General features: G+C 40.9%; 1 protein-coding gene across 1 annotated transcript; it reads right to left on the bottom strand.

Moving 5' to 3' along the window:
* On the bottom strand, positions 1-24,831 carry GFI1B (growth factor independent 1B transcriptional repressor). Its single transcript, XM_063431319.1, has 7 exons — positions 24,667-24,831; positions 13,168-13,279; positions 8,213-8,368; positions 7,835-8,103; positions 7,254-7,391; positions 6,549-6,714; positions 1-881 (listed from the first exon to the last, which is right to left on the bottom strand). Exons 2-7 carry the CDS (start codon positions 13,274-13,276, stop codon positions 703-705), a joined length of 1,017 nt encoding a protein of 338 aa, XP_063287389.1. The 5' UTR covers positions 13,277-13,279; positions 24,667-24,831; the 3' UTR covers positions 1-702.
* Positions 24,832-25,280: the final 449 nt, after the last annotated feature.

Genomic DNA, 25,280 nt, shown 5'->3' with positions numbered 1-25,280 from the left:
TTTAATGAAAAGCACTTGGCAGTAAGGAGATTAACATTTTTACAACTTGTGGAAGGTACAGCATTCATTCACAGGAAGGTCCAGCTTCAATCTTGCAGGATTTTGAGCTTGAAAGATAGTGTGACAAAACATCGGTGATGTGACTCCAGAAAGAGAGATTGACAGAAGTTGAAAAGAGAACACAGCAATGCTAAATACAGCAGTGTTAGCAACTGTAAAATAGTACACATTTTCCAGGGATAAGATTTTGTTCACAATTCTATCCTATATGTAATTTAACAATTTTTTTAAAAATAAAAACACTTACAGGTAACCAGAGAACTTTATAAGTACTGTTCTACATGCAGTGCCAAATATATGACATTTTCTATATAATAGTGTTGTTGGAAGTGTTGGAAATAGTGTAACTATAACTTTTATATATACCAAACCCGCCATAGTGAGATACATGTTTATGTACATATTGGAAGGATTATAGGATGGTAAAGAAGATGACAAGAGCATACAAATCTCTTTACTGTTCAGTGTTCAAGAAGCTGAACACAGACGTGGCTAAATTGTGCCACGTATAGACGTTTAGGTGACAGTCTGAATAAAAACGGCCACTCCTATGGCCCAAAATGGAACATTTTGTCTTTTTGGAATGTTAACTTGTTAAATGTTAAACAGAACAGATTTGGCAAATCCGAAGGAAATTTGAACTCATTTAATTCCGTGCTGATTCTCTTTGTGTCTGCGCAGATCCACTTTTCGCTGAAAACCTTTCCCGCAGCGATCACAGGTAAAGGGTTTGAAGCCTGTGTGCTTGCGGCTGTGCGTGATGAGATTGGAGCTCTGGCTGAAGGCTTTTCCACAAACCTGGCACTTGTGAGGTTTCTCGCCTGCAAAAGCAAAGTTTGGAAATTCACTTTGACATTGTGACAATTCACACTTTGGTGAATAACGCTATTGGCAGTTTATTAACTAAAACTCTAGATTGTAGTGGATTGCGATCCCAAATGGCAACATTTAGGCAACAATAGCTGATTTGGGAAAGTTCTCCAACTCAACTATAGTCATGGCTTGGCTATTTCTGCCTAAATTATCAAATTTGCAGGGTTATTTACAAAACAAGAATTTCTGGCAATTCAAAGTGAATTTCAAATTTAAGACCAAAGTAACCAAACAGGAAAAGTTCTCCAAATCAGCTCCACTTCCAGTTTGCTTATTTTGGCCTTAAATTTTAAATTCACTTTGAATTCCCAGCAATTCTCACTTTAGTGAATAACCTTGTTTTCTAATATACTGCAATTCTGGATTTAGCGAATAAACCCCTCACTGTATTAAAGCGAGGCTCACTTTCATTAATTTTCGATTGTCTGCATTTCCATAGTAAGCATACTAAACAACTGAGATTTTGGCTAAACATGCTGTATCACATTCTGAAGAAATATAAAACCTTGATGAAACTCGTTTTACATTTTTAAAAGTGCTGTTTCCCAATACAGACACCCCTTACTTACCGACCGGGTTCGGTTCCTACGACCCGGTCGTAGAACAAATTGGTCGGTAAGTGAGGAGTTAAGGGATTCCCTGCTCTGCTGCGTTCTTCTATGTTTGGGGAAATGTCCCTGAATATAGAGGAACGCAACAGAGCAGGCGAATCCCTGTAATCTATGTTCGGGGAAATTTCCCCGAACATAGATTAAGGGATTCCCCACTCTGGTGCGCATGTTTGTGTTCAGGGACATTTCCCCGAACACAGACGAACGCAACAGAGCAGGGAATCCCTCTAATCTATGCTCAGGGAAATTTCCTCAAACATAGATTAGAGGGATTCCCTGCTCTGTTGCGTTCATCTGTGTTCGGGGAAATGTCCCTGAATATAGAGGAACGCAACAGAGCAGGCGAATCCCTGTAATCTATGTTCGGGGAAATTTCCCCGAACATAGATTAAGGGATTCCCCACTCTGGTGCGCATGTTTGTGTTCAGGGACATTTCCCCGAACACAGACGAACGCAACAGAGCAGGGAATCCCTCTAATCTATGCTCAGGGAAATTTCCTCAAACATAGATTAGAGGGATTCCCTGCTCTGTTGCGTTCATCTGTGTTCGGGGAAATGTCCCTGAATATAGAGGAACGCAACAGAGCAGGCGAATCCCTGTAATCTATGTTCGGGGAAATTTCCCCGAACATAGATTAAGGGATTCCCCACTCTGGTGCGCATGTTTGTGTTCAGGGACATTTCCCCGAACACAGACGAACGCAACAGAGCAGGGAATCCCTCTAATCTATGCTCAGGGAAATTTCCTCAAACATAGATTAGAGGGATTCCCTGCTCTGTTGCGTTCATCTGTGTTCGGGGAAATGTCCCCAAACATAGGAGAACGCAGCAGAGCAGGGAATCCCTCTAATTCCCACAATGGCTCGCACTTACCACCCCACGAGAGAGCTGGTCGTAAGTGCGAGCCGTTGTAAAGCAGGTAGGTCGTAAAACGAGGGCCACCTGTAATGCCAGTAATAATCTTTGTTATCAACCTCGAATCGAACATATATATTAACACACACAAATTTAGACTTGTGTGATGATGGTGATGTGCCAGAGGAATGCTTGTCACCATATTGCAAGCACAACACAGGCTATTTCACATTATTGCAAACACAACATTGATAAATAACAGCTTTTTACAAGCATAACACTGGGACATCACACCATATCAGTGCCGGACTGGGGATGAAAAAAACCCTGGCATTTAGATTGCACTCCCGAGGACTTCTAACAGTCTCCATGCAAAAGGAAAAAGATATGAGATTTACGTCGGCAACAAAGGCGACATCACATTGGCCGTGAGAGTACTCTCTCACACTCTTATGGCCGCATCTGCATCCCGCCACTGCCAAATTCTTAAAGGCCACATCCCACAGCGGCCCCAGGGTAATCCGGTCCTGCACCCTATTACAAACAGGAGTCTTTACTGTTGTCACTACATTTTTTTTTTTTATAGCTAACAAATACTTTGGTTGTGACTGATAAACTCAGGCTGTCTGAGTATAGTGAGGAATGCATGTGATGTATTTGGTTGTCAACCTATTCCTTTCATCAGTTTCTCTTCCTCCCATTGCCAACCTCCCCCCTGTGAGGTTCATCCATATCCCCCCTTGCCAACCCCCCCCCCCCCCTGTGATCCATATCTATTCCCCCTTGCCAACCTCCCCCCACCTATACATATCTCTCCCCCCCTTGCCAACCTTTTCCTCCTATCCATATCTCTCCCCCTTGCCAACCTCTCCCTCCTATCCATATCTCTCCCCCTTGCCAACCTCTCCCTCCTATCCATATCTCTCCCCCTTGCCAACCTCCCCCTCCTATCCATATCTCTCCCCCTTGCCAACCTCCCCTTTCATCCATATCCCCCCTTGCCAACCTCCCCCTTTGATCCATATCTATCCCCCTTTGCCAACCTCCCCCCACCTATTCATATCTCTCCCTCCCTTGCCAACCTCTCCCTCCTATCCATATCTCTCCCCCTTGCCAACCTCTCCCTCCTATCCATATCTCTCCCCCTTGCCAACCTCCCCCTCCTATCCATATCTCTCCCCCTTGTCAACCTCCCCCTCCTATCCATATCTCTCCCCCTTGCCAACCTCCCCCTCCTATCCATATCTCTCCCCCTTGCCAACCTCCCCCTCCTATCCATATCTCTCCCCCTTGCCAACCTCCCCCTCTTATCCATATCTCTCCCCCTTGCCAACCTCCCCCTCCTATCCATATCTCTCCCCCTTTCCAACCTCCCCCTCCTATCCATATCTCTCCCCCTTGCCAACCCCCCCTCCTATCCATATCTCTCCCCCTTGCCAACCCCCCCTCCTATCCATATCTCTCCCCCTTGCCAACATCCCCCTCCTATCCATATCTCTCCCCCTCCTATCTATATCTCTCCCCCCTTGCCAACCTCCCCCTTTCATCCATATCCCCCCTTGCCAACCTCCCCCCTTTGATCCATATCTACCCCCCTGCCAACCTCCCCCTCCTATCTATATCTCTCCCCCTTGCCAACCTCCCCCTTTCATCCATATCCCCCCTTGCCAACCTCCCCCCTTTGATCCATATCTACCCCCCTGCCAACCTCCCCCCACCTATTCATATCTCTCCCCCCTTGCCAACCTCTCCCTCCTATCCATATCTCTCCCCCTTGCCAACCTCCCCCTCCTATCTATATCTCTCCCCCTTGCCAACCTCCCCACTTTCGATATCTCTCCCCCCCTGCCAACCTCCCCCCTCCTATCCATATCTCTCCCCCCTTGCAAACCTCCCTTCTCCTATCCATATCTCCCCCTATGCCAATATCCCTCCGTCCATCCATATCTCCCTCCATGCCAACCTCCCCCTTCCTAAATATCTCCCCCTTGCTAATCCCCCTTCCTCAATATCTCCCCCCTTGCCAATCCCCCTTCCTCAATATCTCCCCCCTTGCCAATCCCCCTTCCTCAATATCTCCCCCCTTGCCATCCACCCCTTCCTCAATATTTCCCCCCATGCCAATCCCCCCTTCCACAATATCTCCCCCCTTGCCAACCTCCACCCTTCCTGATTATCTCCCCCACTTGCCAGCCTCCTTCCTTCCTCAATATCTCCCTTCCCTCCTTGCTGAAATCTACCTACCTACCTATGCAATCCTCGTTCCACGCAGCACTCACAGAGCCAGCGGTCCAGTGGAAGGCTCTCCTCTGTAGCCTCCATCCCTGCTGTTTTGCCTGTCATGGCAGGGGAGGGGGACGCCCAATGCGAGGTACGCTGTGTCTCAGTCATGCTGAGCGCCGGGTAGTCCTACGCAGACCGCAGTGCGTGCGATTCTTTGATGGAGCCGCACGCTGCCTGGACGCGCCGGCTGAGCAAGGGGCGCAAAAATCACTGCTCAACCTTACAATTGATTTTGCACCCCCCTCGGCCTGCGCCCCTGCATTAATCTGTGGCACCAAATGCATAGGAAACTACTAAATTTGACAGCTCAAGCAATGGGAGAATGGGTGTTGAAAGCAGTTTTTCTGCTGAGTAAGTCAACCCCAGAGAGAAATTTGAATGTTATAATTCTAGAGGATTTTTAAAAATAAAAATGTAAACTGTGTCAAAATTTGAGTTTTAAGGAGGTCAAAAACAGACAGATCCATATTAAGAATCCAGGACTCTGAATTTGCTTCCCCATGTACGTGTTCTTTACAGCAGTATTTCTCAACCTTTTGCGGAGAAGAATGCATGCAGACCTAAAAAACATTTCCATGCCTCGAGAAAGTAATTTCTATTGATTTAAATTCCAAATGAAACGTGTAGACACTGACCCAGTGCAAACCGACACACACGCTTACACACAGAGGATACTGACACACATACACATTTATACACAGAGGGAATTGAAACAAACATATAGCTTTGGGGCAAATATAATAGACTAAATCACAAAACAGAACCCTAAAAAAGAAAAAATCTTTTTTTTAAATTACTTCTTTTAAATCAGCTCTGTTGTATCTTTTTCCTCCCGCCAGCCTCTTTGTGTGTTTCTTTTTCCTTTCCCCCTCTGTGTGTCTCTTACTCCTCTTCCCATCTCTGTGTCTCTTTCCTCCCCCAGCCCTCTGTGTGTCCCTTTCTCCCCCTCCCCTCTGCTTGTCTCTGTCTTCCCCAGCACATTTTGATTTGTGTATCTCCCCTCCCCTGGTCCCTTTGTGGTCTCTTCCCTCCTCCTGTGCCTGATAACCTCCCTCCTTGTACCGCAGCCAAGTGGACCATATCTCCCAACATTTCAAATAGACAACGTGACACTTTCATATTAGGAGTCTGAGTGGAGGTGGGACCAGGAGAGGGAGAGCTGTGCTGTGCAGTTCTCTCACCCAGATCTTGAGCCCCATGGGCCAGTGTGCTCTAAGGCTGTGCCGCCTTATGGTTCCACCAGCCCTTGCTCCATCTACTTTTGGTGCGCATACCACAGGTTGAGAAACCAGGCTTTACAGGAACACTCTAAGATTAAGAAAATATATTTATTTTTAATCTTAGGGTGTTCCTTGCTGTAGATTCAAGCCCTTCCCCAGTTTTAAAATGAAAAATAAAATAACAGAATACTCATCAAGCTGATCTGTAATCCAGAGCCAAGCCAATCATCCCATAGCAGCTTCACCATCTCTTTTGAGGGAGATCATTATGACGGATCTCGGTCCAATACAATAGTTCTCATAGAGAAGCATTGAAGATCCACAGCCATCAACGCATTCTGCCAATCTAATGTTTCTCATAAAGAAGCACCAAATCTAGTGCTGTAAACATTGCCATTTCTCAGAAAGGGCAATGTTTTGAATTGTCTGAGAAAAACACCAGAGTCTTCACTCCAAAACCACTAAATTAACATGCAGTGGTTTTAGTCCTTAGAATGTGCCTTTAAATTAACCTACAGTACTGGGATAAGAAAGCATGTACCTAAACTGCTTGCAGTTTTTTTTTTGCACACTGATCCCATTGATTGAAATGGGATTTATTACCTATATAAATGAACTGAGAAATATACTACACTATTCTCTCACCTGTGTGAATGTAGGTATGCTTCTTCATGTCCGACTTCTGGTGAAAACGTTTGCCACAGAACTGGCAAGGGTAGGGCCTGGTGTCTGAATGGATGAGGAGATGGGTGGATAGCGTAGAAGATCGTTTAAATGTTTTTCCACACATCTTACACTCAAAACTGCGCTCCTGTCAGTATAAAGAGAGGATTTATTACAGGGAAGTCATTTTATATCCACCATACCCATTGAAACCTCCTTTCATTCTGAATTCATATAGTCCTCAATCATTCACAATATGTTCCCGTTTAATTAAATGTAATATTGCTCCGTATTTGAAATAATCTCCTGTGAAATTCAAATTTCATTCAATTTCCCTGCATTGTCATCTTAATGCCAAATTCTTCCCTATTTTATATACCCCTCACTTTATTACACACAATTTCACATTCTTTCCCCATCATCATTTCATAGCCTCCTTCTTCGTATCCTAATTGAAGCCAGCATAAGCCCACTATGCAGATTTTTTGGCATACCCTGTTGAGAGGTGTACATTTCTGGTCCCTACCATTTCAGGAATGTTTTACTTCTTTTTACTTGTTCTTCCTCCTCTTATTATCAATATTATTATTTTCACAAATATTAGAGCAATATTTTAGGAAAGAACAATGTCATGATGTTTGCATCATTATATGATTCTATTAAGACTTAATAAGTGTGATTTCTCACCTGTGAGTGAACGTTCTGATGTTGCTCAAGACTGACAGCATGTCCGAAGGATTTCCCACAAATGTCACAGACAAATGGCCGAGTGCCACTGTGAGATCTCCGAACGTGGACCTCTAGCCCATGGGATGTGGAGAAGACCTGCAAGAGGAAAATATGTACTTATGTTAGGGGATCTACACTCTATCTCTGTGGTTGATTGTCTTAGAATCTATGTTTTAATTTTTTGGTTGCAAACAAAAATCAAATGACTTCCAACCAATTTAACAAGGTTACAAAAAAGTTTATATTAATAAAACTATGCATATAACAAAAATAAAGCTGTAGGAAGCTAACATTTAGTACTGTGAAATTTGCTTCCAATAGCACCTCCCAAGGCAAGTCCCCAGTTTTGGGACATTCTTTGCTAATATTCCATAATCTAATACATTCACTAACGGAACAAATGGTTGACTGTAGTTACATGACCAATTGTAGTGACATTTGTTTTTTAATTAAACCATGTATGTTCCTGTAAACTGATCCCAATCGCAAATTTCCAGTATAGTATAGTTGGAACCTTATGACCATCCTGAAAATCTTACCTTGTTACACTTGACACAGTGGTAGGTGTCCATGGTTGGTGAGTACCCAAGGCTATAATTGATGGGGTGTTCGGATTCTGCATCAGGTGTGGGGGGACTGCTATACATGCTTATTGAGTGCTGCAAGAGGGATGTGTGCAAATGGGATGGCATGTGTTTAAAACCATAAGCAGAATGCAAGTTGTTCCATGAAAAATGTTGTTTGTAGAAGGCGGATAGATGAGATGGTGTGTTGTAGGCTTTTATTGGGATAGGAGACAGGGTAATACCTGGAGAGGAGAAGAAAGAGCAACAATAAAGTTAGAACTTTGGGACATCATGTGTGGTGGATTTGTTCTCTTACTTTAATCTAAAGATTGGGTGCTTTCACTGATGTACCTTCAACTGAAGGTGTGGAGTGCATTCTGCTCAAGAACATGACTTTTTCATCATTTTGATCAACACATGGCTCATGCTTAAGTAAGTTTTCTGGTATATGTTCTTCAAGTGTAGAGCAGAATGGATAAATTTCTGCCGGAGGCTCAGAACACGGAGCTGAGAAAAGAATAGAACATGTTGTATCACTGGAATATACTTCGTTAGAGAAGGTCAAATGCAGATCTGAACTGGGTGTAGGGTAGAGAATACAGCCTTTATTTTTGTTAACGTAATTTATCATTATCATTTAGCATTATTGTAAAGCTCACTTTTATACAAGATCACATTATTAAATAAGATGAAGTTCATCATTAAAAATAATATATAATGAAAAACATGAAGATAATGTTATTATAGTGGCAGTAAGGAGACATCTTAAATTAGTAGAACTATAAAAGTATATCATTAACTCACAATAGAAAATAGACAAGATTATTATACAATAAATATAATGAAACATATAAATAAAGAAATGTCCTAATTTATTATTCTCTTTGTATTTATGAATAAATATATTCTGATCTATGGGAATTAATAAATACATTTTCTGTGCTTTAGATTAATTCTCCCATAGGGTTTCTGTATCTTTTGTTCTTGATGGAACCTACCGCTAATTTAGTCTGTTTTGCTCAGTTTCCACAGTTTTGCCTTTTTCCGTTCAGAATTATGGTTTACGAACACCCGCCATTCGGCTCCCGAGCGAGAACCACTCCTGTACCCCATTAGAACGTTCACACCAGCAACTTAAGTACGAAACCGCAAGGGAAGTAATTTATGAATACTTCTCCTGGGTGGCCGCCATTTCAGATGACCGAATGCATGTGGTCGACAAAGGAGTGGTGTCCATTTTGTCTCACAAACATGGGCAGCGGCACTTGGTCGTTGAGTACCTGGAACTCTTTTCGGCTAGGCACACTCACGAACCCTGGTAAAGGTAAGAGTGCTGCCCGTTCTACTTCCCGACCAACTATGTGAACAACGTTCGGGAAAAGGGAACTATCGAACAAGGGGAGCATTCGTACCCTGAAATTAAGAGAATCCCTTGCATGATGTTCGCAGCGGAACCTTCGAATAGAGACCTTGCCCCGGTGGCATTCCAGTTTCACCAAACTGATCTGAGTGATATTTAAATATGTCATACACTCAGATCAGGGCTATCGGGAGATATAACTTTTGTGGGGTTCCTAGTTATGGTGGGGGTACTTTTGGAGTACTGTATATTTTGGTTAGATTTTTTTGTACCTGAGATATAATTGGATTATAGGTTTTTCTCATGCAATTATCTCTCATTATCTTATTGTGTTAGAGACCCCATGTAGGGATCTGTGCATAAAAGCTGTGTATGGCCTGAAATACATCAGTTGACTCCCAGAACTATGTTTCATCTGGTTACTGGGGGAATGGATGTCAGATTGTTTTAATGGTTCTAGATTGGTTCCAGAGAGAAGGCATTAGCGGAGGGTTACTCGTGGTCCGCTACACCCTACTTTTCCATAATGTTTGTTTATGGGATTTAGCCTTATTAAATAAATTAATGAAAATATATTTTTTTAATATTTAAATGTTGGTGATGTAAAAGAACATTGCGGGCAGCTAATTAACCTCAGATTTTGTATTTTTATCAATTGTCAATTTATCAAATCTCAAATTTGTATCCATGATATTAATATGAATGTGTTAAAGTGAAACGTGTAAAAAGCGGTGTCTACAGCATGTGAGAATCTCCAACAACCTTTGTTGCAATAAGCAGATGTTTGATGGAGTTACATGAAGTTAGTAACCATCTCAAAAACAAATAATAAGATGTGTCACGGTCAGTTGATCAGTTTGTTTTAGGGACTAATGTACTTTTCATCAAGGTCCTGTATAACTAATGGTGAATAACATCTCCCTGGATTTTGCATCCAGGTTGTTGCCTTTAAAATTTGTCTCTGGAGACATTAACTAGTATTTATTTTAATTTTAATATTGACGTGATTTCACATTACCAAAGTCAATTATTTGCCAAAACCAATGTTACAAAAAAAGAGTTATTGACACATTGTGTTTGAGAAACCACAGTGTTTGTATGGACGCAGAGCCAACTTATTGTGTCTCAAATCCGGCTTTGATTGAGCTGAAAAAACATTTCCTTGAACATAGATACATCATCTTCACACTAATGTGACTTAGAAATATAACACACCCTATCCTGGATTTTAAGGACTATGCCTTCCTAGGAATTCTGTACAGAATACTGAATATCCCTGTCTCCCTGACACCCACAGAAAAGTGTCGTAGATAAAGAATGATGTTTGGTCTACACATTGTCTTGCAAAATTGTTAGAAAATGCATATAAACAGTATTAACAAAGTTCATTGTGGAATTGCAAAGGGTATAACTTACTCTTCATTTTAGAGAGGATAACATTAAAATTCAGGAACAATCCTAGAACCTACAAGATGCTTAAAATAACTCTCCATATTGTAAGCAGTCAAACCATTTTAGAACAGTGTGACTTTGACTTGGGTCCACCGGGCTCCGCTCACTGCCTCCTCTCGGCAGCCAAGAGAGTCAAGAGCTCTTGCCATGAGCTTCAGTTTCCTTTCCGGAACTAAGCTCTAAACATAAACATATCACTCTTAGCCAATGTGCTAGCTCAGGACAGCTAACATAAGCTCCATTGTTAGTAGTGGAGGTAGGGAGCAGCACCCTGCGGACCACAGGTCATTTACGAGGTTTGACTTCTCAAAATGGTGGGGGGTCTCACGTAAAAATGGTTTGAGATAAACCAAAGGAACAGCACTTATTTCCCTAGAACCATCACAAAGAACTATATTATATAAGACTATAGTCATTATGGTCCTTTTTGAATCCTTTTAAAGGGACACTGTAGGCACTGTATCTGCTTCATCTCATTAAACTGGTTATAGTGTCTGGAGTCCCCTGGAACCATCATTTCATTTAATGTTTTTCTGTTTTAATGAGAGTCAACAGCAGCCCATCCCCTCTGTGCTGCTTTGGCTAATAAGGAAGTATTAGCTTGAGCTGCAATGAGAGTGTCAGCTGCCTGCTTCTAGCCTATCACAGCTCAAACTGACTGTATGAGTGGGCATGACAACAAGGTATGAGTGGGCATGACAACAAGGTATGAGTGGGTACGACAACAAGGAAGGTTATAATCTCTGCCTTAGCCACACCTCCAGAAGGGGTCAGACTGTGGGTGGCCAGTTACTCTTATTTAGTGTTAAACTGCCCTAAAATGGTTTAACACTGAATGGAGGGACAGTGCCAGGAGACTCCAGGTATTATAACCAATTCAAAGAGATGAAATGGTTATAGTGACTACAGTGTCCCTTTGCGTGACTGTTCACAAATACAGGAAACACAGGTAGACAAGGTCTCTTATAAAACCCCTGGCTGGTGGGATTTGCAATCAATCAATAATTTAAGGACTCTGGATGAGCAGCCCTGATTTACACAGTTCTGGCAGGCTTCATACTTTTTGGCACCCTGTCTACCCCTTTAACAAATAACTAATGAGTTTGAATTAGTTTTCTGAACAGCTTTGGGAATCTTCCTGTTTTATGGTTAAACTTGATTGTTAATATAGAGGTCGGTTCCAGGAAAACAGTTATCGTGCTTAGGGATTAAGCAGAAAATGAGCACACAATGATATTTGAATAAACCTCATTTGAATGAGCCTGAAGGGCTGAGAATAACTGTTGACATTTCACGAGCGGTAAATATTCCAAAGCCACACCTCGAAGCAGTGTTTCTCAACCTCAGTTCTCAGACACCTGATACTAGGAGTTCTGAAGGTCCCCCTGCTTCTACACTGGTGTCCCTGCTTGTACACAGGTGACCCTACAAAATAGTTCAGCCAATGACGTTGCAATGTGAATCTCCTTTCATACAAAATGGCCCTTCCTTCATAGGAATGCTTTAAGACCCTGGGGTGGCCCGTGCAGATTCTTTAACAAGGCACCATTTTAACTACAAACATTTGCATTTCCACAACATAACTTTTAATGACATTATTTACTTCAGAGCAGTTGATTTATTCATCTCTTCTAGTATCCTATATTGATAATGCCTTGAAGAAACTAATTTATATAATATTTCTGATCAACTGGTTCAATCTTTCCTAGCCTGTTTTCTCATAACATCTCCCATGTTATTTTCAATTGACCTCCTTAGCCATATTCTCCATCTCCACTTTGCTTAGGGTGGTCCAAGAAAGTGTAACACGTCCTCTTTAAACAAACATTTTATGCATTGTATCTGGTATCAGAAGGTGCAGAAGGTTAGTCAATAAGGAACAAGCCAGTCTGAGTTTCCATAATCCCTTGGCTTCACGAAGTCCTACTTTTAAACCTTAGACACATGCAATAGTCACTAATTACTTTATATTTTAGCAGAAATGCCTGTTAAGTAAAACAAAATAAATCAATGTGAAACAGATAACATGAAATTTACCTGCTTATGGGGGCAAGCTCACTTGAGCATAATTTTTTGCACATTTTAGGAGACAGGTGGGTATGACTACTACTCTCTGCGTATGCTAGTCAGTGTTGCAAACTCCCATGCAACAGAAAACTTAAATATATGCTCGAGCTTTCAGTAGATGAAAAGTCATAAAAATAAATAAATACAATAAATAACCATAAAATAAATAATGGTTCAGGCACTCCGGGATAACAAAAATAAAGAATATATATATATATTTTTCCCTATTACAATCTCTAAGATTTGAAATCATTGTTTAGTGAATAAGCGAGTGCGCTGGATTCTGTATTTTGTATATATATATATATTTTTTTTTTCAGCCTGAAGACCTTTTGTTGAAGTTGAAGAACAGAAAACATTGTCCACTGATCACATGTCCACTTAGGACTTAAGTCCTAAAATATTAACAAAATGGAACACTTCTTACCATGGCATAAACTTGTAACAAGATCATCCACGGAACATTTGTCCTCCACGTAGCGGTGTTGCTGGTACGTGTGAGTCTTCTTACTCTTCACCAGGAACGACCGTGGCATCTCCTAGGACACGTAGACATAAACACGTAAAATTTACAAACTGGTCGAGTCATTAGCCCATCCTTATAAAATTAGTGGTTCGCTAAGCCTTGAACACTGTAAATTAACTTGTTGATAATTGAGCTTGCTTAAGTCATGCTGGGGTACAGGTTCTCGTTAAGTAAATTTTGTCTAGCCTCGCTTGGCTTAGGGGGGGGGGGTCATTAACTTCAATAAGGGGTTTCAAGGAGGAGCTGTACTTGGGGAGATCTGATTAGCTCCTGAGCAGGGTTATTTACTAAAAAGAGAGTTGTCGCGAATTCAAAGTGAATTTCAAATTGACGGTGAAAAATGGCGAATAGCTGAACTGGATAAATTCTCCATGTCAGCTATGTTTCCAGTTCAAATACTTCAGCCTTAAATTTGAAAATCATTTCGAATTTCTGACGATTTTCAAGTAAGTGAATAAAAGGAATTACTCTGAGGTGAGAACAAGGAATTATTTTGGGGAAAACCTGAGGAAGCTGTCAATTTCTATTGAGACATCTGTTACTGCCGCAATTGTAGTATTCATTCAAACCTCTGAGTCTCAGGTTTTATTCCCAGCAGGGTCAACACAGTGTTTCATGATTTTGTTGTTGATAAAATTAGTTATGATGTGTATAATAACATATGTGCCCTGTGACTCTATGACATATATTAATGCATGGAAAAATCTAAATGTGTATACTTTTGGAAAACCGTTATTTTGGGACTATAGGCTCCCTTATAGCTTTTTCAGTACTGTCTACCCCCCTATCCTATTTAAAGGACCACTATAGGCACCCAGACCACTTCAGCTTAATGAAGTGGTCTGGGTGCCAGGTCCAGCTAGGATTAACCCTTTTTTCTGTAAACATAGCAGTTTCAGAGAAACTGCTATGTTTACCTATGGGTTAATCCAGCCTCTAGTGGCCGTCTCTGAATTTCACAGTGAGAAGACGCCAGTGTCCATAGGAAAGCATTGATAATGCTTTCCTATGGACTGGCTGAATGCGCGCGCGGCTCTTGCCGCGAATGCACATTCAGCCGGTGACGGAAGAAGAGGGAGGAGAGGAGGAGAGCTCCCCGCCCGGCGCTGGAGAAAGAGGTAAGTTTAACCCCTTCCTCCCCCTAGAGCCCGGCAGGAGTGGGACCCTGAGGGTGGGGGCACCCTCCGGGCACTATAGTGCCAGGAAAACGAGTATGTTTTCATGGCACTATAGTGGTCCTTTAAGTTAAACAATCCCAGTGTCAGGAATCCTCCGCTGCGGCCTCCAGCTCCCCCTTCAGTGATGTCATCATCCAAGCTGACATCACCAATGATATCCTCCAATGCACTGCTTTTTATAGAGAAGCAATGGATTGGAACTAGGCATGTGCTATCTGCAACATATGATTCCAGGAGCATGTTTCACTCAGTTCTGGAGGAGGAGGCGCCTCTAGTGGCTGTCTACAAAACTGTAATGTTTTACATTGCAGGGTTTAAATGACAGGACCACTGCTCCCAGACCATTTCATAGTGATGAAATGGTCTGGGTGACTTTTGTGGTCGTTTGAGATAAGCCAAGTAAAGAGCGACTTGGAGAAAGGTAGTGATGATGGGAACCCAGCTGTTTGTAGAAGTGGAAGAATTTTAGAGATAAATCGATAACAGGCAGATAGATGGATGTGTGGATGGATGGAATCAATAGGGGCACAATCTATAATTGTGCACTGACAAGCCCGTTTTAGCTATTTTGCATTCAGTCAATAACTCTCCTTTGCCAGGGGCAGAGCAAACAAAGTCTAAAATAAACGCTGTCATGGGGCTAGTGAGAAAGGAGTGAATGGACCTCTGGCATAGGGATGTGTCAGTGTTTGCTATGTGTCATTAAGTAACTGCTGTCTGTATAATCTGATCACACCGGGCAGAAAATGAATCCAGAGTTGGCATCAAAATGTGACTCAGATGGCACGTAATTTGTATGAAATTTGCATTTATTCTGCAATGATTTAGAATTGTCAGAGCCAGGCACTGTCCAGTGTTAAAGAGATAGAATCATGCAGGAAAATCATTCACAGTGTATACTTTAAACACTATTTTTACATGGGGTAATGTGATTCTGGTTTTAATACAAGAGAAATACATATCTACCAATCCAATTCTATGTCGCTGATTTTAATGTCGTATTCAGTAGTTCTAGGGACCTTCAACAACCCCCCAAAAAGGTTTTGTTTTTTCTGTAAAAAATACTTTTAGAAAATTATAATCTGGTCACTTTCATGTATTTTCTATGTAAGGCTTTGGAAATTGATTGGCAGACATATGACGGCTTACCATCTGGTCACCAGTCAGTGTTGATTCAAACACGTGACTTAATGGGCTTCAAACACAAGTCTTTTAACATGATTTTGAACAAATGACAATAAATTGGCAGTAATGTATGAGCATCATATTAATTGAACTATAATGGACACTACTGGAACTCATGCCCATGACGTAAATGGTGTCACTTAGGTAGGTCCCAGCCAGTGGCGTACATACCAGGGTCGCAGGGGTCGCGGCTGCGACCGGGCCCGGCCCACCAGGGGGCCCGGCCGCCCTGCGACCCAGGTATGTACCCACAGGGCCAGCCTCTTCTGCTGGGGGGCCCAGGAGCCGGCCATCTCCGGGCCCCCCGAGGCTGGCCCTGCTGTCACCCGGCTGGCTGGCGGGCGCGCGCGAGGGAGCACTGTCCCCTGGGTGCTCCCTCTTCAGCTCCCTCGCGCACCGCACTGAAACCAGACCTGGAAGATGACGTCATCTTCCGGCTCCGGCATCAGTACGCGGCGCGCGAGGGAGCTGAAGAGGGAGCACCCAGGGGACAGTGCTCCCTCGCGCGCGCCCGCCAGCCAGCCGGGTGACAGCAGGGCCAGCAACACCACTGGACCCCAGGGAATCCCCCCAGCTCTCACACAGGTAAGGAGGCTGGGGGGATTAAATAAAAAAAACTTTGAGTGTGTTAGTGTTAGTGAGTGTGTGAGTGTGTTAGTGTTAGTGAGTGTGTTAGTGTTAGTGAGTGTGTGTGTTAGTGAGTGTGTTAGTAAGTGTGTGTGTTAGTGTTAGTGAGTGTGTGTTAGTGAGTGTGTTAGTGTTAGTGAGTGTGTGTGTTAGTGAGTGTGTGTGTGTGTGTGTGTGTTAGTGAGTGTGTGTGTTAGTGAGTGTGTTAGTCTTAGTGAGTGTGTTAGTGTTAGTGTGTGTGTTAGTGTTAGTGTGTGTGTTAGTGTTAGTGTGTGTGTTAGTGTTAGTGAGTGTGTTAGTGTTAGTGAGTGTGTGTGTTAGTGAGTGTGTGTGTGTTAGTTAGTGAGTGTGTTAGTGTTAGTGAGTGTGTGTGTTAGTGAGTGTGTTAGTGAGTGTGTGTGTGTTAGTGAGTGTGTTAGTGTTAGTGAGTGTGTGTGTTAGTGAGTGTGTTAGTAAGTGTGTGTGTGTTAGTGTTAGTGAGTGTGTTAGTAAGTGTGTGTGTTAGTGTTAGTGAGTGTGTGTTAGTGAGTGTGTTAGTGTTAGTGAGTGTGTTAGTGTGTGTGTTAGTGTTAGTGAGTGTGTTAGTGTTAGTGAGTGTGTTAGTGTTAGTGAGTGTGTTAGTGTTAGTGAGTGTGTGTGTGTGTTAGTGAGTGTGTTAGTGTTAGTGAGTGTGTTAGTGTTAGTGAGTGTGTTAGTGTTAGTGTGTGTGTTAGTGTGTGTGTTAGTGTTAGTGTGTGTGTTAGTGAGTGTGTTAGTGTGTTAGTGAGTGTGTTAGTGAGTGTGTTAGTGAGTGTGTTAGTGTTAGAGTGTGTGTGTTAGTGTTAGTGAGTGTGTGTGTTAGTGAGTGTGTTAGTAAGTGTGTGTGTGTGTTAGTGTTAGTGAGTGTGTGTTAGTGAGTGTGTTAGTGTTAGTGAGTGTGTGTGTTAGTGAGTGTGTGTGTGTGTTAGTGAGTGTGTTAGTGAGTGTGTTAGTGAGTGTGTTAGTGTTAGAGTGTGTGTGTTAGTGTTAGTGTGTGTGTTAGTGTTAGTGGTGTGTGTGTTAGTGTTAGAGTGTGTTAGTGTTAGTGAGTGTGTGTGTTAGTGAGTGTGTTAGTGTTAGTGAGTGTGTGTGTTAGTGTTAGTGAGTGTGTGTGTTAGTGTGTGTGTCTGTTACTGAGTATGTTTGTGTGCGTCTGTCACTGAGTGTGTGTCTGTCAGTAAATGTGTGCGTCTGTTCATGAGAGTGTGTGTGTGTCTTAAGCACTTACCTTTCTCCAGCGCCGGACTCCCTTAACGCTGGGGATCTCTCCGTCCCCATCCGCCTCTCAGCTCCGAATGCACATGCGTGGCAAGAGCCACGCGCGCATTCAAAGTCAATGAGACAGCCACTAGAGGCTGGATTAACCCTCAGTGAAACATAGCAGTTTCTCTGAAACTGCTATGTTTTCAGCTGCAGGGTTAAAACTAGAGAGACCTGGCACCCAGACCACTTAATTGAGCTGATGTGATCTGGGTGTCTGTAGTGGTCCTTTAAGTGTATGTGTTTATGCATGCACTGGCATACATACCGCGGTCGCACGGGTCCCAGCCCTTCGACCAGGTGCCCGCCGCCATGTGTTGCGGCCCCAGCCTGCGCAGAGTAAGCGCTCGGGAGGGGGGGGGGCCCCGGATCAGTTTTCGCACCGGGGCCCCATGGGTTGTGTGTACGCCACTGACTGGAATACACAATTACAGGTTGTTTAGGAAACCAAGACCCACTATACCATTCATAATTCCAATTTATAATAGCATTTAATGTATGTCAGTCAGTGACAGAACACTGGGAGTTTTTTTTATTGTAAATCTGTTTTATTGGTGTCAGCAAAAGACAAGGTGGAACAGGACTTGCAGGTCCCAAAAGACATAGCACGGTCAACAATAGCATGGACATCATTCAGCAGTGTATGAAGCATGACTTGTGGGTACGCTTTTGGGCTCGCAGGCCCACAATGTTGCCGGACACGCAGGTCCCTCATACTTTCTTGAGTTACAGCTATAGGTGTTTAATTAACCAAAATTTTCCATTTACCGGGGCAGTTACCTGAGCATAGGCGTTGGGGCTGTAATTTAGCCAGTATCTGTTCAGTCCCCCTGTTGCTGTTTATGTGACGGAGTGACTCAGTCAGTTGTTGGTGTTTGCCTATTTATGGTGATGTTAGTATGTGTGGGCCTTCTTATGTTGTCGCGTGTCCACAGTTCTATCAGAAGATGTCATGTCTGGTTCATCTGCTTATCTTTAACGTGCGCTTCAAGTCTCCTGGCTGCTCGCCCCCCTCCCCTGCCCTGTGACGTTGTGTAATGGAAGTTTCGTATTTTCTACCTTTATTTTCTACTTTGTCATGTGCCTGGGTACTTATGTGTATATTGATCGTGTTGTCTCATGTTTGATTTTTTGTTTATTTGCTATTATTTCTGCTGTCTGTCAACATGTGTTTCTTATGCATGTTGCTTCTTTGTGTGTTCCTTGGTTGCTACAATGGTTATGTGTTCTCCGTCGTGGAGTTCGTGTCTCTCTGTTTTGTTCGTGATATACATCAGCGTCCAGTGTAAGTGTCTCCCTGTTCTTCGCATTCCTTCATGTTATATGTGTGTAGGGTTCTTCCCTCCTCTTAGGTCCGGAGGGGGTTGGGGACTGGGAGTTTTTTTTTGACTGATTGACTCTTATAGGAGAACAGGAAGCCTAGTGTCTCCATTTCCCCTCACTGGTGGAAAAGGGATTGATATAAATATATACACTGATAAGCCACAACATTAAACCACCTGACTAATATTGTGTAGGTCCTCCATGTGCTGCCAAAACAGCTCTGATGCGTCAGGCATGGATTCCACAATACCTCTGAATGTGTCCTTGGCTATCCTGCAAGTTGTGAGGTGGGGCCTTCATGGATCAGATTTGTTGTTCCAGCACATCCCATAGATCCTCAATCGAATTGAGATCTGGGGAATTTGGAGGCTAAAGCAGCACCTTAAACTCTTTATTATCTCCCTCAAACCATTCCTGAATAATTTTTGCAGTGTGGTTCGGTGCATTATCCTGATGAAAAAGACCCATATCATTAGGGAACACCATTGCCATGAAAGGGCATACATGGGCTGCAACAACCTCTAAGTAGGTGATACATTTTAAAGTAACATCCACATGAATGCCTGGACTTAATGTTTCCCAGCAGAATATTACCCAGAGCACAACACTGCCTCTGAAGGCCTGCCTTCTTCCCATAGTGCACCCTGCTGCAATCTCTTCCCCAGGTAAACTATGCACAGGCACCCAGCCATCCAATCTAAAAGAAAACATGATTCATCAGACCAGACAACCTTTTTCCTTTGATCCATGGTCTAGTTCTGATGTTCAAGTCCCCATTGAAGGTGCTTTCAATGGTGGACAGGGCATCATCATGGGCACTGTGACCGGTCTGCTGCTAATGTAAGGATAGGAGGATGAGTACACTAAATGGTTTCTGTGCAGGGTGCAATGATCTCTATAGTACTGATAATTAGTAAAGCTTTATTTACACTGTGTGGCCATTATAACTGTGTATGTGTGTTATATTCTTTTCTTCAGGTTTCACTTAAAGGGACACTATAGTCACCAGAACAACTACAGCTTATTGAATTTGTTCTGGTGAGTAGAATCATTACCTTCAGGCTTTTTGCTGTAAACACTGTCTTCTCAGAGAAAATGCAGTGTTTACATTACAGCCTAGTGATAACTTCACTGGCATCTTCTCAGATGGCTGTTAGAGATCTCTCTGCTGCCTTTGACACTGTTGATCATGTCCTCCTTCTCCAAACTCTTCAATCTATTGATCCCCTTTTGTTCTCTCTCTTTGCTGCCTCTCTTGGCAAACTCATTAATTCATTTGGATTCCACTACCACCTGTACGCTGACGACACCCAGATATATCTCTCCTCCCTTGACTTTTGATTGGATGTCCTCCTGCTTTCTGAAACTCAATCTCTCTAAAACTGAGTTTCTTATTTTTCCTCCTCCCACACTGATCCCCTTCCTTCACTCTCCCTGCAGGTTGACGGTACCTGCCTCACCCCATCCTTTCAAGCTCGCTGTCCTGGTGTCACTTTTGATCCTGGCCTCACCTTTGCGCCTCATGGCCAGTCTGTTGCTAAAACCTGTCGATTACAACTTAAAAACATTGCCCGCATACGCCCCTCTCTTACGCAAGATGCTGCTGAGGAGCTTGTTCATGCTCTAGTAATCTCTTGCATCAATTACTGTAATTCTCTCCTAATTGGTCTCCCCAGAATCCACACTGCCCCCCTACAATCTGTGGGGAATGCTGCTGCCAGGCTGAATTTTCTCTTCTGTCGCTCCTCTCACACCTCATCCCTCTGTCGATCCTTACACTGGCTTCTTGTCCCTTACAGGTGTCAATTTAAAATACTAACCCTTACCTATAAAGCTCTAGCCAACTCTAGCCCCTCTTACATTTCTTCACTGATTCATAGGTATGCCCCATCTCGGTCTTTCCGCTCTACTGGCGACCTTCTCCTTTCTGTTGCTCGCACCTTCTCATGGGCGACTCCTTTCCTTTGGAAAAGGTTGCCTACCCCTGTCAAACTCTCCCCTAGTCTTTAATCCTTTAAGAAGTCCCTCAAAACACATATTTTCAGGAAGGCTTATGGCCTCCAAAAATAACTTCTATCTCTCAAACCTTCTTCTCGCTCTCTCCTAAAGGGCCACATTCCACTCTCACCTCCAGCTCTGCTACTCTTCCACCATGTCTATTTGCTGTCTCTCTCAATACCCTTCTTATTATGTTTTTATACCCCACCTCCTCTAGACTGTAAGCTCGTTTGAGCAGGGTCCTCAACTACCTATTGTTCCTGTTACATTTTGTTATTGTCTCATTTGGTAAATTCCCCTTTTATTGTAAAGCGCTGTATAAATACCAATTATAATGATAATAATAATTACATACAGCACTGCAAGATAAAGGACATTAAATAATTATAAAATGATTTACCAACCACCCAAATTATTTCTGAAAAGTGTAAACAACTAATTTTTTTATTTTATTTTTTGTATCCTTGATTCGCTAGTTATTGAACAAAGGTATGAAATAAATGTAATGCCATTTAAAAAATATATATATATATATATATATATATATAGTGAAGTGGTTAAATATTAAATTAACTGAAAATACATTAAAAGGATATCTGATTTTGCTTAGCAATGTATTTAATAAGCATAGCTCAGCTAATACTTATCTTATCTGGAGAAGATCATTTAGGGAAAGTTTTACATAAAACTATTAGAGTCAAAACATTTAAAATCTGATTCATTAGTAAATGTGTGTTTATGTTTATTTTCTATGCTAGATGTAAAGATTACTGTCTAGAGATGCATTAGAAAATACATCCTAATTTTGAATACAAACTATATAAAATGTATAATTAAAACAATAATTATTCAAAGGCTATACTAATAAAAACCCCAATTTAAGAAAATGTCTGTTTTGGTGTATTGATGTGATGTGTTTTGTGTGTGAATAGAAATTGGACTTGTTACACCTCCTGGCTGTGAATCAGGCAGCCAGTCCTGTTACCAGTCCTGTTTGCTTAGCTCAGTGGAGCTAAACTCATATGCCCCCATAAAAAAAAGTTATGCATAAATATATGCGTGCATGCTATAATTGGGTGTGTATTTATTTAATTTTATTTGGGAAGTGGAATGTCTCTTAAAAAGAATGAGTTAAAAAAAATAAGGTCTAAACTGATAGATATTGCATACCAAAGCTTAGTTATTATTGATTTAGTAACATAAATTTCACAAATTATTCTTAACCTTCTGTCTAGTGAGTAAGGTTTTATTATTATTATTATTTTATTATTTTTTGGTATTTATATAGCGTCAATCTATTCCGCAGTGCTTTACGATATTATAAAATGTTACAGTAACAATAGGTTAGTGAGGACACTGATCAAACGAGCTTACAGTTGAGAGGAGTCTATCTCACTATGTTTACACTTTCTTTAAATCCTTAAAAGCTATTATCTTATCGTGCCTATTCTACTAAAAGATTTAAGTATTCATAACAGAAAACCACTTCTTCATTAACAAATCAGCATTCCTTTATGTGTTCCAAAAAAAATGTATTATTATCAATGCCAGGGATAGGTAGCCTTTGGCACTACTAATGCTGTGGACTACATCTCCCAAGATGATTCTACAGCATTATGAATGTAAGAGCATTATGAGAGATGTAGTCCACAACATCTGGAATACCTATGGTTTACCTATGCTATCACCAAGAAAGTCAGAAGTGTATTCACTAAATGGTGAGACGTTGCGAGTTGTAAATCTCAAGCAAAATTTAGACAGAAATAGCAGAGTTTTAAAAACAAAGAAACAAACAATAAACTGCTGAATTGGAAGAGTTTTCTTGGGGGTGTTTTTTTTCAACACAGCAATTTTAAGCTAAAATTTGCAAGGCAACCGAGCTGAAACATTGAAGAATAGCACATTTTTTTTACAGTTTAGATATTACGAAGAATTTGCAATAATTTCTGGTTTAGTGCATAACCTACCCTGGTATGAAATGAAAATGGTTATTTAACACATAATAAACATTATTACATAAGTTTTCAAAAATATAACTATGGATTTTAAAAAAATTGGTCAAATTTATTAACCGGCTTTAAAATAAAAGAATGAGTAGAAATGCTCACAGTCTACGTGTTCCACTATAAACAGTATAGGTACTATTTCCTGGAGGGGTTATTTCACTTAGATTAGAGTGAGGTAAAAAGTAAATGGCTAAATCTTGGCAAAAACAGGTAATTTGTAAAAAAAAATAATATATTCAACTCCTCCCTTGAGTTTCTGCCTAAATTATGCTATTCACTTTACATTCACTGTTTAGTCAATAACTCCTTTAGACTTGGCTATCTGTATGTCTCATATGGTGCTGTAATCATAATTTCTATTTTTAGTCAGGTAAGGATACACCGAATAACAAAAGAAGCTATGTTTTCAGAGCTTTTATAATATTTACTTTTGTTTTTCTTTGAATATATATAGATGTTTTTTTATTCTAAATTGTAACCTTGATCTACAAGCAAAATTAAGGGTGATAGCAATTTGCAGAGTCAATGGCATTGATATAAACAGCACATAATATAGTAAAAAAAATAAAAAAATTATACAACCCCCAACAAGTGCCAAAACACAGAAAATAATAACAAACATGACAGACGGTTGGTTGTAAAGTGACACTTTAGGGGGCTTTATGAAAGTGTTCTGAAAATTAGTGCAAAGTTCTAAAAGTTGAGTATCTACAACGTAAAGTGGTTAAATTGCTCTATATTTGCAATTGTGCAACAATTTTCAGATCCTGACATTATGACATGTCTGCCTAGGTTTGAGCCCTGTATCTAGAAGCTTACAATCTAAAGATTGGGTGAATATATGAACTACCTCATCTAGATTGAAAGCATTCCCTGCAGCTATTTTGCTTTTTAGAAGCACTTTACTTTATTATTACTTTATTTTTCATATATCTGTATTTATCTGTGTTCAAACATATAGGGAACATGTACCAAGACTAAACGGGAGGTATTTAGGTGCAAAGTGCTAGATGGTTTCAACGGATAAAGCACTTTATTTAACACTTAGTTTTTTTTTTCTGTTTTTCTGTAATAAATACATTTCACAGTGATCATTAACGATAGCAGAAATAAATTAAAAGCTTGAATTTTACATTTTTTTCAACTTGTTTATTCTGCTCTAGATTTTGCAAACCAGTTCTTAAGTCACTGCTTAGTAAATATATACTTACATAAAGTCAACATTTATTAAAATAATAGTAAGGCAATTGTAGTTTTCATAAAAATAGCTAATAAACAAATATTAATGTGATATTGATAATTGTTAAAAGATATTGCACGACTCTCTGAGTGGTCCACTAAAAGTTATCACTACCTGCAAAGTATACTATTTTACTGCAATAAATACTCATTTTACACTAGAGTGTTCTTACTTAAAAAGTCACTGACAAAAAAAAAAATTACAACAATAAAAAATAGCTACAGTATAACAGAAATTAAAAAAAACTTTGTGAAAAACAACAAATAAGTTAACTGCTTTTTTTTTTACATGTTTTTTCTTTAGATTTTATTAATATTAGATTATTCTAGTATGTTATATGTTGTACGAAGTCCCTTACGAAGTAAAATAGATAAACACTATTGAAAGTATGTATACTTCTAGGTATAATTATTGGCTTTGTTTGTTTTATGTTAAGCATTAATTATTATTTTTGTTACAAATTTTAATTAGCAATGTTTTTTCTATTGTAAATATTTTTAAAAAAAAAACTATTACAACCTGCAGCGGATGAACTCTGCATTGGTAGTAATTTGCAGTACAATACCTCAATAATCCAGATGTACTGGGAGTTAATTACTGGGCACTTTCTCTTTTCTCCTTCTTTGTCTGCTGTTGATTCACTGATGTTTAACAAACCTGTCCTCTACACTTTCCCTTTGGCCTCTGTCTCCCCCCTCCGCCCTGATTTTTCAATCTGATTACTTGTGTCAAAATCTGAAGTTGTCCTAGCCAATAGGGAAGCTCTAAGCTCTGGCACTATTTGCTTATCAAAACTCTTGCAGACTTGACAGATCAACAAACCTTCAACACAACTTCTTTTAACGTGTGAGCACATTAACATATGGAAGGTTTTTTTTTGGTTTTTGTTTTTTGTTTTTTAATATTTTGCTAAAAGAAGAGTGGCCTTATCAGCCACAACCAAATGTGAGTTTTTTATGTTGAAAAGTATTTATTTTTTCTAAACGAAAAACGTATTTTTATGAAATATCTAATGACTCCTCCAAGTTGTTGCCATTTTCCAAATGTACTTGTAACTCTTTTAAAAACGTAATTCCAGTGTTTATTATGGCTGTTCTAATGCGCCAGGAGAACAATTTGAAGTGCAAAACTATTTGTAGATACACTGTGCTTTCCAGAATGCATATCACGTATACATAC

This window comes from Pelobates fuscus, chromosome 9, assembly GCF_036172605.1.
Source record: "Pelobates fuscus isolate aPelFus1 chromosome 9, aPelFus1.pri, whole genome shotgun sequence".
NCBI lineage: Eukaryota > Metazoa > Chordata > Amphibia > Anura > Pelobatidae > Pelobates > Pelobates fuscus.
Note: the sequence above shows the minus strand (reverse complement) of the source record. Positions and strands in the feature narration are given on the sequence as shown.

Bases quoted from the DNA above. Each gene is read 5' to 3' on its own strand.
- GFI1B (XM_063431319.1), bottom strand. From the start codon at position 13,276: ATGCCACGGTCGTTCCTGGTGAAGAGTAAGAAGACTCACACGTACCAG. The intron at 8,104-8,212 runs GTACATCAGTGA...TCTCCTCTCCAG, and splicing joins CTCCACACCTTCAGTTGAAG to GTATTACCCTGTCTCCTATC. The intron at 7,392-7,834 runs GTAAGATTTTCA...TTCCTCTTGCAG, and splicing joins ACTGTGTCAAGTGTAACAAG to GTCTTCTCCACATCCCATGG.